The sequence below is a fragment of the Labeo rohita genome, chromosome 6 (assembly GCF_022985175.1).
Source record: "Labeo rohita strain BAU-BD-2019 chromosome 6, IGBB_LRoh.1.0, whole genome shotgun sequence".
Lineage (NCBI taxonomy): Eukaryota > Metazoa > Chordata > Actinopteri > Cypriniformes > Cyprinidae > Labeo > Labeo rohita.
In genome coordinates, this window is record NC_066874.1 from 20,105,877 (window position 1) to 20,124,180 (window position 18,304).

Sequence of the window (18,304 nt, forward strand, 5' to 3'; positions counted from 1 at the left end):
TGTAGGTAAAAGAAGTTATTTTTGTTTTCTTTGCACACATAAAGTTTTTTCATATCTTCATAACATTTCACTTGAACCACTGATGTCACATGGACTATTTTACCTTTCTGGGCCTTGAATGTGTCAGCTGCCTTGCAGTTTATGCATTGTCAGCAAGCTCTTGGATTTCATCAAAAACATCTTAATTTGTGTTCCAAAGATGAGTGAAGGTCTTACGGATTTGGAACGACATGAGGCTGAGTAATTAATGACAGAACTAGCCCATTCAAAAATTTGTCCTGTCGAGTATTATGCAAAAACAGTTCAATCTAAATTCGAGTGTGCTCATTCAGGCCAGCGCAGGAATCCAGCACAGTGACAGACACTGGAAAAGTTTCACAGCTCTCCAGCATGTGCGTCACAAGAGAATGCACTGGTAACTGTGGCCACCCACAGAAAGCTAAATGACAAGGAGGAACAGTTGTTGTGGAGAAGTACAACCTATTTTTGCATAATATTTGTTCTTTTTTCAACTTTCTCGTTCCCTCACATTCTTCCCATACATGAACAAACTCCAGCGCATATGTATGCGTTTCTCACAAAGCTTGTGGTTCGTGTAAACAGAAGGAAGTCCAGGGCATTTCTTTACTCTTCAGTGCCAATTGAAAGCGAGTGATAATTACAGGAAAAGTGTGAGCCGCAACTCAAACTGTGCTAATTGATCTGTGACAGTGATGTAATGAGGAAGAGAACAAGAGAAAGTTCAGTCTTCTGTTCAGCACACACACAAAACATGATTTGCTTTCAACATGCTCTTCGGTTCCAGCACATTTCGGAATTCCTACAGGATTCTCGAACTCTCCTGTTAAACCTATTGAGTCGAGAGAGGAAGGAGTGAGGGGTCTAAAAATGCTCCCCTGTGTGCTGAGTAGCAGAGAAATCAACCTGAGAGAAATGCCCATTAAACATTATGTTTAAGATGTTAAAGATATGTTAAAGATGGATGTTTAATCCTTCAGGGTGTCCTATTCTTGAGTGTGCGTAGCCAAAACTATCCACAAACAATTATACAAAGGGGCCCTACTTTTTGAGTACACAGAGGAAAAGACTTTTATTTTGTATATTTTATTAAGCATTAATTCATTTATTAAACACTTTGTACTAAACTGGATTGATTTATTTATTAAGAAGTTTCTTATTATTTGGCATTTCCTGTTTGTTTTACTGACAGCAGCAATCAAGTGGACATTTCTATGTAAGCCTATTTCCACCATGTAAGAAAAAAAGAAAAAATACAACACAAAAATACAATATTGCTATCAAAATTATGAGATAGTTAAGCCATAATTATGACATAAAAAGTCAAAATTATGACAAACATTTACAACAAAGTATAAACTTGAGGTTAAAAAAATCACTATGATATGGTGAAATTATGAGATACTAATTATGATATTAAGAATTCATTTTTTAAATAAGCCTATTTCCACCATGTACGAATGACATTAAAAATTTAAATTTTGAGACAGTAAGTCATAATTATCACATAAAAAGTCAAAATTATGACAGATATGTATGACAAAGCTTAAATCGTGAGATAAAATCATTATGATAAGAAATGCTGAAATTGAGATACTAATTGTGATATTACAAATAAACTTTTTAAATAAGCCTATTTCCACCATGTAAGAAAAAAAGAGAAAAAAGACACTAAAAATCTAAATTATGAGATAAGTCAAAATAAAACATTTATGACAGCTTAAATCAAGAGATGAACCTTATGATACGAAATGCTGAAATTATGATACTAATTATGATATTAAGAATTAACTTTTTAAATAAGCTTATTTCCACCATGTACGGAAAAAACGGAAAAAATATGACACTAAAAATTATGAGACAGTAAATTTTGATATAAAGAGCTGAAATTATGAGATACTAATTATGTTATTAAAAATTATCTTTTTTAATAAGCCTATTTCCACCACGTAAGAAAAAAACAACACTAAAATTTAGATTGTGAGACATTAAGTCACAATTATTACATACAATGTCAAATTTATGACAAAGCTTAAATCATGAGATAACAAAAACATAATATGAAATGCTGAAATTATGAGATACTAATTGTGATATTTATTAATTATGACATAAAAAGTCTAAATTATGACAAACATTTATAACAGCTTAAATCATGAGATGAACCTTATGATACGAAACAATGAAATTATGATATACTAATTATGATTAAAAAATAACTGTCACAATTATGACTTGTCATACAGTATGTTCGACTTTTTATTTCCCACTTATGATTTAGTATTGCATATTTTTGACTTTTTCATTCTCATAAGTATTTTTTATCAAAGCATTTGTAAAATTATGTGGTGAAAATGGACCTCCACAGATATAAACTCCAGAAGATATGATAACCAGTATGATCTGAAGATATTAAATTGGGAAAAATATAAAAAAATAAAATCCAAACAACAGTAGAAGATCTTTGCCTGTTGTCCTGGATGGGAACTCAGCTATTTCACCATCAAACCTCTCTCTGTTTGATGCACGTGAAGTGAGGTCAGCCAGATGCCCTAAAATTAATATCTTGGCCCAAACAAAGTTGTGATTTATAAGATGGAGCCTTGTTAAGAAGTTAAGCTCATGAAGATGTCAGTGCTGCATACTAACACGGTAAGGAGAATGGATTTGTGTCATCAGTGTTACTGCACATACCCTGGAGTCTAATAAAAATATCAAGATATTCCCATCCGGAAACAATCTCCAATCTGCCTGGCCTGAAGCCTCCTCCATCTCTTCAGCCACTCTCCCTCCTTTTCTATCCATTAAGGAGTCAAAAACACCTCCTAAGACGTTTCCTACACTTTTTTTTCTCTTGTGCCATATGCTGCTCCACTTAAAAATGAGTTAAGCAGCAGAAAGGTTGATCAGTATGAACAGTGAGATGCTCTGGAATCCCAAAGCCTAGTGTGCAGAAATGTGATTTGGAAATAAGAAGATCTGACTGCTGACGACTGATTTTATAAACAGATATTTCCACTTACTCCATTACAAGATCAAGAGATTCCCTGGCCAACATTAAGAAAACTAATTGTAGATAAGCTCACTTGAAGGACTCCCATGATCATGGAAAACATGTGATTTCCAGTTCTGGAAACATCACGGAAATTATTAAGATCGTAAAGTAGAGCAAAACTGGTTCAAAAATCAGCTTGATATCATCTGTTTGTCCACTGAGGGACTTTTGTACACTAGACTGCAAAGATTGGTTACTGACACACAAATGGAAAACTGGATTCATCTGTATGAAATGATTATAAAAGGACTGGAAAGATTGTAGAAAAGTAATGAAAATGGACTGAACAGTTTCTCTACATATCGAGGGGGTTAAAACTTTTGGACAATAAGAGTTACAGTGTTTAAGCTGTTTATCACTAGCAAAGCTTAATGACTATGCTAGGACAACATGCTAAATCATGCTAACAACATATAAATAGTTTGTGTGGAGAAAGCAAACTTACTGAAATGCTACTTCAGCAGTTTCTTCTTCCAAGACTAAATTTTAAAATGTATCTCCTCCTAGGACTTTTAAGCTACAAGCAACCAAACTCGGGTCAGACCTTCAGACTCTTATTTGGGTTGCTAAATCTTTTTTAACTGAATCCGTTTACGGTTTTTGTAAACCAGACTATCAAAACGGCCAAAAATCCCATAGACTTTCATCGAGGGGGTTAAAACTTTTGGACAATAAGAGTTACAGTGTTTAAGCTGTTTATCACTAGCAAAGCTTAATGACTATGTCAGGACAACATGTTAAATCATGCTAACAACAAATAAATAGGCTGTGTGGAAAAAGCCAACTTACTGAAATGCTACTTCAATAGTTTCTTCTTCCGAGACTAAATTTTAAAATGTATCTCCTCCTAGGACTTTTAAGCTACAAGAAACCAGACTCGGGTCAGACCTTCAGACTGGTCTTACTTGGGCTGCTAAATCTTTTTTAACTGATCCAGCTTACGATTTTTGTAAACCAGACTATCAAAACCGCCCACAGACTTTCATTGAGGTGGTTAAAACTTTTGGACAATAAGAGTTACAGTGTTTATGCTGTTTATCACTAGCAAAGCTTAATGACTATGCTAGCACAACATGCTAAATCATGCTAACAACAAATAAATAGGTTGTGTGGAGAAAGCCAACTTACTGAAATGCTACTTCAGCAGTTTCTTCTTCCAAGACTAAATTTTAAAATGTATCTCCTCCTAGGACTTTTAAGCTACAAGCAACTGGACTCGGGTCAGACCTTCAGACTGGTCTTACTTGGGTTGCTAAAACTGATCCAGCTTACGGTTTTTGTAAACCAGACTATCAAAACCACCCACAGACTTTCATTGAGGGGGTTAAAACTTTTGGACAATAAGTTTTGGACTCTCACAAAGAAACAAACTCATCTACATCTTGGATGGCCTGGGAATGATTACATTTTCAGCAAATTTTAATTTTTGACTTTTCATTTTCAAACAATTTTTATTTTTGGGTGAACTATTTCTTTAATTCTAAATCTACAGCAGGCTCTTGTACAATAATGTTGAAAATTCATGTTTAGTTGAAATAACATACTGCCCTCTCTCTGCTTGTATATGAGAAGCACACTATATTTTTGACAGATTTATCCCTAAACATGCAAAGGCTGTTTTCCATGACTAAAGGATCCCTCCTAAACTCTTGCGTTAGATCACCTCTATTTAATATTTTATGGGCTCAACGGTGATGCATGTACTTAGAGGTTCTGATCTCATCCAAATTCATGTCATATTTTATTCACTCATATAAAATTATTACATGCACCTCTGGAGTTTCAAACACTCAATATTTTCATCTCAGATACTTTGTGTAGCATGAAAGCAACAATAGTGATTGCATATCACTTCTCTGTGACTGTGAGCTTGCCATTTCATGCACTATAAATGTTAATGTCCATATTATCTGTGATGTTTTGATGAAACACTTTCCAAAACATCTTAACTTTGTTGTTACTGTAAGTATGAGGGCATTCCAGAGTAGAGTTTGTGAAGACGGGCAAACTGCCTGAATCTGTAAAATAGAGTGTTTCATTGGCTATGTATCTGCACACACACAGTTTTTGAGTTTTTTAGACTCTTCTGTATGCCAGATGTAAGACACATAAAATCTTGTATAATGAGGACTAGACTGAAGACCTTGAGAAGGATTTTTTAAAAAAGAGGAGATACAATTCACAGTCAGGTTTACAGCTAATGTTTGACATGGGTCAATGGCAGTATATTTAACAATGGGGGGAATACGGGTAACAGTGGACTGGTTTGTCCCCGATACAGGGGGGCCTGTGGTCCGTGACTGCATCTCGGGAGGAAGGGAAAGACAGCCACCGAGGGACTCTCATTAGGAGCCATGAAGAAAAAGAGGAAAGAGTCCTCATGTTACACTACCACAATAGCAGCCTCTATTACAGAAGCAAAGGACACAACCCTGTGACCCTTGAGATCTCCCAGAAAGAAACAGGGCATGCAAATTATAGTCAAAGACTAGACACGTAATCTGAGCAGAGATTTAAAAAAATCTATCTTTAATAGTATTGACATTTTTATTTATTTAACAATTATTACATTATTTTTTATTTATTGATTAATTAACAAGAGAAAAAGAGAAAACTATTCAAAACATAATCTTCTTCTTCTTTTGAGATTAAATTTTAAAATGTATCTCCTCCTAGAGCTTTCGAGCTACAACCACCAAACTTGGTCGGGACCTTTAGGCTGGTCTGACTTAGGTTGCTAAATCTTTTTTTAACTGATCCAGCTTTCGTTTTTTGTAAACCAGACTATCAAAACTACCAAAAATCCCATAGACTTTCATTAAGGGGGTTAAAACTTTTGAAAAATAAGACTTACAGTGTTTAAGCTGTTTATCTCTAGCAAAGCTTAATGACTATGCTAGGACAACATGCTAATCGTGCTAAGAGCGAATAATTAAGTTGGCTTGCGAAAGACAACTTCCTGAAATGCTATTTAAACTTCTCCTGAGGCTAAATTTTGAAATGTATCTTCTCCTAGAGCTTTCAAGCTACAACCACCAAACTCGGTTCAGATCTTCAGACTGGTCTGAATCAGGTTGTTAAATCTTTTCTAACTTTTCTAAAGAAGACTACCAAAACTACCAAAATCCCATAGGTTATCACTGAGGGGGTGAAAACTTCTGAACAATTAGACTTACAGAGCAAGGTTGCCAGGTTTTCACACCAAAACCCGCCAAACTGCTACTCAAAACTAGCCCAAAAGTAGCCCAATAGCATTTTGAGGGGGGTTCCCCGTTAAAAATTGCTTTCGGGGGGTAAAATACCATTTTTTTGGCAAGGTTCCCCTGGTCAAATTAGCATTCCAGGGGCTAAATATTAAGTTATTGGGGTCGCTTCAACCCGCGAACATGAAAAACAACCCGTGGCAACAATGTTAGAGTAGCCCAATTCCTGCGGACTTGGCAACACCGTTACAGAGTGTTTAAGCTGTTTATCGGTAGCAAATCTTAATGACTATGCTTGGACAACATGCTAACAACACGGTAAATCATGTTTACTTCATGCTACTTCATGATAGCAACATGCTATCGACATTAATCTCAACTTTCAAACTTCAAACTTTTACAACTGCTTCAAACGTTCAGGCTTGGCTTTCTCAAGCCAACTTCAAAGTTTGTTCTCAGACTTTACTCATCTATTTGACAATGAAAAAATTAATTCACTGAAAAAACATCTAAAGATCCATGCCATCTTTTATAAATATTTAACTTAAATATTAAGTGCTCACATCACTGTCAAAAATTTAGCATCAAGCATTGTGAAATATCATTGGTATTTTGTTGGTATCCTGACAGCTTTGTATCCATCAACATCTGACAAAAGACTGATTAGATTTGCAGTTAAATCTATGATCTGTACTTTAGGAACCCAAAAGTTTATCCAGCCCATCTCTTCACTCCACACTCCATCTGACCACATCACATCTCCTGAGAGCAACGCTAAGCCTTGAGCTCCAATTTCTCAATTTAAAGGTCCACGTCCACTGGGTGCAACTGCTTTTGCTGAAACAAATAATCTGGAGTTTGGCTGTACGGGTGTATTATAACCCCCGCAGATGATTTGCTTATACAATGTGCAGTTGAGTGATTTGCTAAACAACGGAGGGCAGAAAGGTCAAGCTCTTAGGAGCCCATTAGGCCGAAAGGTGACAACGTACATGGAGAAAAACAGTCCATGTTTGTTTTTCTATTCACTGAACCACAATGTGTACTGATCATTCAATAACAAATAGAACTGACCAGCTGAGGTGTCACAAAACAAGTGATTAGGCGGAGTAAACAAAGAGTGAATTGTGCCAGCGGTGTTTGTTTGCACACGCTTGTCTGCGTTGTGTCAGCATCTGAAACACTAAAGAAATTATGCTAACTAGGTAACAGTGCAAACAAACCAACAAAATTGGTGAAAAACACAATTTGCATGTAGTTCTCCATCTTGCATTGCTTCTGAGAGCTTGTCTATGAAAAATACACTTACAAGTTACATTTACACAAAGAATTTAGTTACAATAAATACTAAAATAGTTCACCCCAAAATAAAACTTAACTAAAAAATGTACTTACTCAGACCATTCCAGATGTATATGAGTTTGTTTGAAACAGATTGGAACAGATTTTTAGAAATATAACATTACATCGCTTGCTCACCAATGGATCTATTGCAGTGAATGGGTGCCATCAGAATGAGAGTCCAAACAGCTGATAAAAATACAACAATCCACAAGTAATCCACACTACTCCTGTCTATCAATTAACATCTTGCAAAGTAAAAAGCTATGTGTTTGTAATAAACAAATCTATCACTAAGGCATTTTAACTTTAAACCATCACTTTGTGCCAAAATATCAGTCCATAATTCATAATAACCAGTGAAAACTCTATCCCCTGTTGTCCTCTCATATCAAAACTCACCAATCCACCTGTTTTGGAATGTTTTTGCTCATAAACAGTGCTTGTTCTGTGCATATTTTTCTCCTGATTCAGATGAGATTACTTTTTCCATTGGAGAAAGCAATACGATAAGTTAAAAGCGGAAGTTAAAAACTTCTAATGATTATTTGTTTATCATTTTTATCTTGCTGTTATTTGATGGACCGGAGTCATGATTTTATCAGCTGTGTGGGCTCTCATTCTGACGGCACCCATTCACCGCAGAAGATCCACTGGTGAGCAAGCAAGTAAAGCAAGTGAGTAATTCTTCAGCAAATCTTCATTTTCCTTTAAATTACATTAAGTTACAGAAGTATCTTAGTACTTAAGTGATTAATCTGTTGCGCTTAGTGAATAAGACTAAGTTCTTATTTGCTGAATACTAAAGTAGCACAACTGTTTGAAAAGGTGTGGGTGTGTTTGCATCTGGTTGTGTGAAAGTTATTAAATTGAATCCTGACACCACTGTTATTTACTTCATATGTTATTGCGCGCTACGTGAATCTACATTCGTCTGCCAAGAAAGCGCCTGAAGTTCATGCTGTAATCAGTGTTGGCTCAAAGAATTGGTACAGCACCACTAAACTGACAACGTGACTCATATAATCACTAAGCAGAGTGAAGAACAACCTTTATCCAAGAAAGCTTCTCCACCATGTTTTGATATGTGCTTGCGATTTGTCACACCTTATGATTTACAAAGCCAAAGCGTATAGATCATAATGCAAACACGGCTGTTTAAATGACAAGAACATGCATGTTTAACACAGCCGGTGTGTTTTTATAGAGAGCGGGGAACCTTGAGTAATTATGCATTACTCACGGCTTACTTCCAGGTGTAGGAAAACACAGGGACTCCACATAAACCGGGGAATATCAATAAATAAGCTGACTGTACACAACTGTCTCTGCCTTCCTTGAGCATGACCTATTTATCTCTGTCCATATCAACAGAACAAATCATTATACATTATATATATCATTAAACTATCTTCACTAAGACATTATTTCATAACTTTAGCATATCCATAGCTGTAAAACGCATTAAAACCAAAAGGAACTTGCGCTGCAGGTAAGGGGTTATCCTTTTGAGAAGGGCCCTGGGAATAAAGTTCATGCTCTCCCAATAAAAGCAAATTTACTGGCCCCATGTCCCTCTAAAAGTAATGGGAATAAGACATAACTTATTCCCTCAGTGAAAAGAAGAGAGAAAGAACGCATTTCTGAGCTTTCATTCATATTTACAGTTGTGTATCCAAACGTGCGTCCGCTGTAGCTCAAATGGAAAAAAATCAGGAGGCTTTGGCTGCCAGACTTTGTTCATGGAAAAACCTGAGGAGAGGGTGCAGGGCAGAGAGTCAATAGAAAAAGGAACAGCAGAAGACTGCGAGAGAGAGAGAGATTGGGGAAACTCTGAATACATAATATATACTATAAAAGTATAAAATACCATAAAGTAAAAGTTAGAAAATATTTTAAATTGTCAAAGTACAGACATTTCTTTGCAAACAAAAAGTATTCTTGTAGCTTCATAAAATTACGGTCGAACCACTGATGTCTCGTAGCTTCACAAAACAACTGATGTCATTTGGACTATTTTAATAATGTCCTTACTACCTTTCTGGGCCTTGAACATGATAGTAGCATTGCTGTCTATACAGGGTCAGAAAGCTTTCGGATTTCATCAAAAATATCTTAATTTGTGTTCTAAAGATGAACGAAGGTCTTACGGGTTTGAAACGACATGAGGGTGAATAATTAATGACAGAATTTTCATTTTTGTGTGAACTATACCTTTAAAGAAGTAGTTCATTTCCAGAACAAAAATATACAGATAATTTACTCACCCCCTTTTCCTCCAAGATGTTTATGTCTTTCTTTCTTCAGTCGTAAAGAAATTCCTTTTTTGAGGAAAACATTTCAGGATTCCTCTCCATGTAGTGGACTTCTATGGTGCCCCTGAGTTTGAACTTTCAAAATGCAGTTTAAATGCAGCTTCAAAGGACTCTAAATGAAACAATCGGTTATTTTCTAAAAAAAAAATACATTTTACATATTTTTTAACCTCTCTAACCTCTTAACCTTTTTTAAATGCTCATCTTGTCTAGGTCTGCGTGAACTGTTTTTTTCCGGTTCAGTACCATATGTATGTCGAAAATCTCACATCTCATTTTCTCCTCCAACTTAAAAATCATCCCACATCACTGTTTTACCTTTTTTTGTAAAAAGGCATGTGAAATGCATGTTCTCTTTGTAAACACTGAGTTGGTACTTCTGCAGCGATTTAGGATGATTTTGAAGTTGGAAGAGAAAATAAGATGGGAGTTTTTTTAAACCTACCCTAACTGTCTTGAACCAGAATACATAAAGTTCATGCACAGCAAGACAAGACAAGTGTTTGAGGTTAAAAAGTACATAAAATAACCAATTGTTTCGCTAGATAAGACCCTTATTTCTTGGCTGGGATCATTTAGAGCTTTTTGAAGCTACATTTAAACTAGATTTTGGAAGTTCAAATTCAGGGGCATCACAGAAGTCCATTAAACGGAGAGGAATCCTTAAATGTTTTCCTCAAAAAACATAATTTCTTTACGACTGAAGAAAGAAAGACATGAACATCTTGGATGACAAGGGGGTGAGTACACTATCTGTAAATTTTTGTTTTGGAATTGAACTACTCCTTTACAAAAACATTTAAAAAAAAAAAAAACCCTTATAAATAGAGGGAGACAACAGGATAAAACCATACTCGCATTCTTTGATTATAAGCATATATCTTTGCTGTTGTTAACTGAAATGCAAATATTTTTGTCTGTGATGACCTAATATCAGCTGGCATATATTAACGGACCATTAAAATAAAGAAAAACAGGCTGTCTACGGCAGGGCGGTGTGGTCTGCTGATGTAATTGAGTGGTAGAGGTTAATATGGCGTCATATGGGGTGCTGGGGAGGTATGCTGACCCGCACCGCTTGCCTTGAGACTGGAAAAGAAGTTCTGACGAAAGGTCAGGCTCAAGTTTCAGACTGCACCTCCGCCACAGAGCATACCAGGTCAAAGGTCGTATACCAAGAGACTCATATTAAAGCTCCAATCTTCAGTCAATCAACACTTAGTTAAAAGAGCTCCATAACAAGCTAGAGATTTAGATCTTGGCTGAGCCTGTATCTGCTTGCATGGTGAGCTAGTTTTTTTTTCAGTTATTATTAGCTATTTTGAAGCTACAAAAACAAGTGCATCTTTTATCAGGTCCGCAGATAAATGGAAATAAATGTTGAGCAAAAAATGCAGTGGAAAAAGTATTAGCACTAACTATATTAAATGGGACAGTTCACCACAAAATGAAAATTCTGTCATTAATCACTCATCTTGTTGTTCCAAACCTGTAAGATTCATCTTCACAACACAAATTAAGACATTTTTGATGAAATCCAAAAGCTGTTTGACCCTGCAATGGTCCACATGACATCAATTGCTCAAACTTAATGTTATGAAGCTATGAGAATACTTTCTGTGTGCAAAGAAAACAAAAATAACAACTTTATTCAACTATTTCTTCTCTCCCATGTCAGTTGTTTAAAACTCTGAGGTGGAAACTGGTTTCTATAGATATATAGTGACCAGTTGTGTAATATGTCCCATTAGGTTAAAATGTCTGAGGAAAAAGAAGAAAAGAAAAAAACCATGAAGTACTATGAACTTGCAATAAATCTGAGCTGCTTTTACAAGTTCCGTAACTCAATATGCCAACTCAAAACGCTATACAAACAGCTGCTACTTACTTTCATAACTTTATAGTTAAACTACCGTCCATAACAACAGACCACAGTGACACAGTTCTGAATGACCAAATACATCTTCAAAAGCTTTAAGAATCAAATATATAGCATCACGACTTTAACATCAATCAAAGAAGTTATGAAGGCCTTTGAAACAGAGAGCTTTCTAAAACTGAAGCACTTGAATAGCTTTCAGAAGTATTATTGTAGCCGTTACTCAAAAGCAGGACGGGGCCCCATTAGGATGTGCTCCTTCAGACAATGCTGAGGCTTCTGGGATATCTCCAGCTCCTGTACCCTGATAGCCCAGCCTTGAGCGAACAATGGTCTGGACTTTGTTAAGATCACTTCGATCCACCATTTAGTTAAACCAGCAATTGTAAAAAAAATGCTAAGTATGTCCTTTTTAAAAGTAATTTTATTAGAGAAAAAGTTTCCCTTTCAAACAGCTGGGAAAACTTTAACAGGGTTGACAAGGCAGTGACGGTATTATTAATCTTTTCAAACAGGAAAAAGGGGATGTTATAAACAGCCTTGAAGAAATGTGGGGCTGTATACGGTTCAAACGCCTGCTATTAAAGAATTCTGCTGACATTTCATGGGAGACCAGCACCGTAACTGCATTGTGTACATTAAGCTGTCTTTTCATGCTAAAATCACAGTAAAGAAATCATGTCTATTTACAGTACATTAATGGTATTTTGATAAGGATGACCTTAGCAGCTCCACTGGCATGATTAATGTACATCACTTTTCAGCTGAAAGCACCTAATTCTGAAAGTGGCTAGTGATGGCAGACAAACACATAGCTAAAAACGAGAATCAGAAATGGTAGAAACTGAAGTAGGACTGTCATTTTTCAAGGCCTGCAACTGAAAAACACCCAAAAGTGTATTCTTATAGCTTCATAACATTATGGTTAAACCACTGATGTCACATGGACTATTTTAATGATGTCCTTACTACCTTTCTGGGCCTTGAACATGTTGATTATGTTGCTGTATATGCAGGGTCTGTCTTTCTGTCTTCAGTCGTAAAGAAATGATAGTTTCTGAGGAAAGCATTTCAGGATTTTTCTGCATATAATGGACTTCATTGGTGCCCCAAATTTGAACGTCCAAAAATGCAGTTTAAATGCAGCCTCAAAGGGCTCTAAATGATCCCAGCCGAGGAAGAAGGGTCTTATCTAGCGAAACAACCGGTCATTGTTTTCGAAAAATAAAAATTTGTATACTTTTTAAGCACAAAAACCTTGTGTAGCACAGGCTCTGGGATGCGCGTTCTTGAACAATTCGTTCATTTTGAACGAATCTTTAACGTGACTCGGGAAGAACGAGTCGTCTCAGGGAGTGATTCGTTCAGTCGCGCATGCGCAACATCCTATTAGGTTCTGTAATGGAATTAGTTCACCTGTTTCGAGTCTTCGAGTTTTTCAAGTCATTCGTTCATCTTATGGGGCTGTCACGTGATGCTGATTTTTCTAAAATGAACAAAATGAATCGAAAAAAGATTTGTTCATTTTGCTGAACGAGACTCAAAGGTCTGAGTCTGTAAAATGATCCGAACTTCCCATCACTACTACGAATCACATCTTCGAATCACCACAAGTTCATTGTCTGTGTACTCCGGCTCAAAAACGGTAGAGTATGTCGAAAAACTCCATGTTATTTTCTCCTACAACTTCAGAATCGTCTGACATCGTTGTACCTTTTTGTTTGTAAACAGCGTTTGACTTACTTGCACTTTCTTAGTCTTTGCGCGTTCGCTTTGTAAACACTGGGTCTGTAGTTCCGCCTATGTCCACGTGACCTTCCGATGTGATTCAATAGTACGTGAACGCGCATCCCAGAGCCTGTGCTACACGAGCTTTTGTGCTTAAAAATGAAACAAATTTTTATTTTCCAAAAAAAAAAAAGAAAGATTGTTCCGCGAGATAAGACCCTTCTTCCTTGGCTAGGATCGTTTAGAGCCCTTTGAAGCTGCATTTTAAACTGCATTTTGGAAGTTCAAAATCGGGGCACCAATAAAGTCCATTTTATGGAGAAAAATCCTGAAATGTTTTCCTCAAAAAACATAATTTCTTCACGACTGAAGACAGAAAGACATGAATATCTTAGTTGACAAGGTGGTGAGTAAATTATTTGTGAATTGTTGTTTTGGAAATGGAGTTTTCCTTCAATTTGTGTTCTGAAGATGAATGAAGGTCTGAAAAAGTAATAACAGAATTTAAATTTTTGGGTAAACTATCCCTTTAAGTTGAAAAGTTTGAGAACTTATGTTCTAGGAAATGCCAGTAAATCCTAAGCTTTATGAAAGAGCAACCAGTGATCAATCATATTTTTGTGGGAAGCACAGGAAATGTTGGTTGATGAGTCATTTATCTCTCTTCAAAGTTTGTTCTTGCCTATTAAACTCTCCCTACTATGCACAAAAACACCCCAGCATCAGCGAATGAGTGAAAGAGGTGTGATGCTGAGACCTCTCTGCCCTACAGGATGGCTGACATTTGGGCCAGAACAACAGTGACCATTGTTTGTTCTTTCAAGGTTCATGCCCATTCCTCATCCATGGTGTTTGATTACCTCCTTTCCAGGTGGTCCCCATAAAAAAGGCAATGTTAAAAGTGAGGGGCGGTGAAATGGGGGAAGAAAACATATTGCATTTATTAAAAAGTCTATGAATAAGGTCTTCAGTGTGAGTAATCGTGACACGCAGCTGTGGTGAGCATCTGAGACGCGCTAGACACAACAGGGGACTGTATGTAGACGCTGCCCCTACCTGCTGTTTTGAGACCGGCTCACCTTATTCAAGCCCTTCCGCTCGCAAAAGATAAAGCAGAGTTAACCTCACGTCACTGAATCAAAGCCAAATCCGCCCTCATCAAACAAGCAACCTCCTGTGTCATAAAGGGCTCTTGGGACTCCATTATGGTCAAACTCTTAAAGGGATAATTCACGCAAAAATGAAAATTCTGTCATCATTTATTTATCATCATGCCATTTGAGAGCTGTATGACTTTCTTTCCTCTTGTGGAACATGATATTCTGAAATACGTTTCAACTGTTTTTATCCACTGAATGTGGTCCAACAACTCAGTCTCAACTTTAAGATATAATGCCACAATTACAGAAAAAAAGCAGCATATGTGAGATATGAAATCACAATTATGAGAAATAAGAAAGAAAAAAGCATTTATGAAAAAAATCAAGCCAGTATTTTGAGACAAAGTTGCAATTCCAGAAATATTAAGTTGAATTTGGGATATATAAAGTCTTAATTATGACAAATAGACATAACTGTAGTATACAAAGTTGCAATTAACATAAAAATTAAGTGCATTATAAGAAATAAAGTAGCATTTCTAAAATATTAAGCTGCAAATATGAGAGATAAAGTCACAATTGTGAGATATAACGTCACAATCATGTAAAAAATAAGTTACAATTACAAATAAAGTAGCATTTCTAAATTATTAAGTTGCAAAAATGAGAGAACATCATAATTAAGAGATATAACGTTGCAATTACAAGAAATATAGCTGCATTAGTGTGACATTAATGTGCAAATATGAAAAATAGTCACAATTGTAAGGCATGAAGTTGCGATTATGTAAAAATTTACAAAAAAGTTACAATTACTAGAAATAAAGTAGCATTTCTAAGATATTAAGTCGGAAATATGAGAAATAAAGTCACAATTGTAAGATATAACTTTGCATTTGCAAGAAATATAGTTGCATTAGTGCTACATTAAGTTGCAAATATCAGAAATAAAGTCACAATGGTAAGATATGAAGTTGCAATTATGTAAAAATAAACTTATAATTACAAAAAATAAAGCAGCATTTCTAAGATATTAAGTCGCAAATATGAGAAATAAAGTCACAATTGTAAGTTATGTCACAATTACAAGAACTATAGTTGCATTACACAACATAAAGTTGCAAATATGAGAAATAAAGTCACAATTGTAAGTTGCAATTATGTAAAAATTAAGTTAAAATTACAGCAATTAAAGTAGCATTTCTAAGATATTTAGTCACAAATATGAGAAATGAAGTCACGACTGTAAGATATAATGTCATAAGTACAAGAAATATAGTTTAATTAGTGCTACATTTATGAGGAATCAACTCAAAATTGTAAGATATAAAGTTGCAATTATGTAAAAATTAACTTACAACCACTAAAGTAGCATTTCTACGATATTTAGTCGCAAATATGAGAAATAAAGTCACAATTATAAGATATAATGACACAATTACAAGAAATACAGTTGCTACATAACGTTGCAAATATGAGAAAAAAAGTCCTAATTGTACATGAGGTATTTTTTAACAGGTTACAATATTTAGATTCTTTCAAAACTGTGTTTTTTCCCCAGCACTAAATCACTAGTTTTCAAACTGCTAAAACAGATACTGGTAAACTGTTAAACTATGAATGTGACACCTCATTCTTTCCTTTTCATGCCTCATCCCTTTTACCCTGCCTATTCATTGACCTTTTGCTCTTCAGACATCAATACCCCTCCCCACTATTTCTCATATTTCCTCTCTTCCCCACTACAAGGCCAGCTTAAGACCAGCTGTGGCCACTTCAGCTCTGTCTATGCACTGACACCAGGTTTACAAACACACCTCTGCTCTGGAGTTCATTAAAGGAAGAGTTTCATTAGAGTCTCAGCCATAACACCTCACCAGGGAGACTTTCTCCCCACACTCTCTTTACCAGGTACCCCTCACCAAGACGAGATTGACACTTTGATACTTATCCGGAGGTACATAAAGGAGAAAGAGCGTAAAGAAAAACAGACAGCATGCTGACCCTTTTCCTCATGATGGAAGCTGACATGATGACTTTCTTTGATGATGACACTAATGATTACCAACAGGCCAACATATGGCTCAAAGGGATCTCTGTGCACCTCGGTGCAATGACGGCAGCTAGTCCAAAACGAGCCGTGCTGTCGTCTGTACGAGGCTTAGAGGCACACAGACGGGTTTGTGGACTTTAATCAATATTAATGTGATTTGGAGCACGGCCAGTTACGTCAAACGGTCAGGGGTTCAGACTTTGATTCGGATGGAGACTCTCCACAAAGCTTAGAAATGAAATCTGTACTACTTTGAGATTTGCATCAGTACTGTAAATAAAAACCACGCGACTGTTTACTTCTAACAGTAGGTCAACTTGTATCATGTGAGAAGATGCTAGTGAAGGGAAAAACTACTTCCTAAATTTCCATAGCATTAAATTTGAACATAAAAAGAAATGCTGTCATAAATCTTTGCTTCCATGCTAAATGGCTACACTAGGTGTTGAAGCCTGCAGCATGGAAATATGGTAAGATTAAAAGAGAAACATGAAGGCAGTGTATTAATGTACTGTCTGTAATCTGAGTGGGTTGAAACAGAAACATGTGGCGAGGCTGGTTGTACATTTTAGCACAAACAGGTGCTGGCTGATTTTAATGAAGTTAGACGTACAAATACTGCAGTTCCTACAGCCTTAAACAAGACACATGCAAGCAACATGGACAATACCTTCATTTGTCTTTGCTAACCTAGAACTGACCTGCTGAAGTTTCTGGAACACTCACTGTAAAGCTATAAATCAGAAATGTAAAGACCAGTCTTTTAATTACCACATCTAAGAGTAGTTCCGAAGTGCACTGCACAATTTAGCATCAAATGATAATCAAATCACATTATTTACACCCCTATCCAAACACACCCACCAAAATATGCATAGTTGTGGCCGGTGAGATCTTGCAAGCAAATATGGGTTTGAAATGTTACACTTAAATCACAGTAATTCAAAAACCAGTTTAACATATACAAGCTTACAGACAAGAGTGTGCATTCCTTTCTGTGCAGGTCTACATTACCCACTCGCTCACAAATAAAAATGGCAAAGCTTTAGCCAGACAACTCTTGAAGGAGCAATTAAATCACTATTTGTTTATGCAAAGCTTTTTCCCCTTTTGCTCTGCTATATTTAATGACAGATAATGAAGGATTTTAGATTGGGTACAGCAATGAGGAAAGGAAAATGGACTTACGGTGAAGGCCTTCCAGGCAGAGGGGTGGGAGCCGGATCTGGAAAAAAGAGAGAGTGGGGATTTTTAACTACATGCTAGGCACAAATCGCCTACAAAGAAGCACAACACATGCAGCCAATATGGCTCATTGGCATCACGGTGTAGAGAATAACTACAGTGACCTCATTGAACCTACAAAGTTTCTCTGCCGTCAGGACATTTATAAGGGTCCTCATTCTAAACGGAGGGACGACTGCTTTGCAACAGGTCAAAATTTATATGGGGTGTGTACTACTTGGAAATCTCTTAAAATCGTAATTGTTTCTCCTAGATAAAGACTTTATTTTAAGAGAATATAAAATGTTTGCTGAATTATACAAAGACTTTAAAGGTAACCCTGGGTATTAAGACTTGCATGGCTTAATATAACATAAATGTCTCTTAC

General features: G+C 36.2%; 1 protein-coding gene across 1 annotated transcript in view; it reads right to left on the reverse strand.

The window, feature by feature from the left end:
* The window catches only part of ror1 (receptor tyrosine kinase-like orphan receptor 1), a 140,246-nt gene that overhangs the window by 9,783 nt on the left and 112,159 nt on the right, over positions 1-18,304 (reverse strand). The window contains exon 4 of the mRNA XM_051111560.1: positions 17,881-17,917. Coding sequence (XP_050967517.1) covers positions 17,881-17,917 — 37 coding nt within the window. The remainder of the gene's footprint in view (positions 1-17,880; positions 17,918-18,304) is intronic.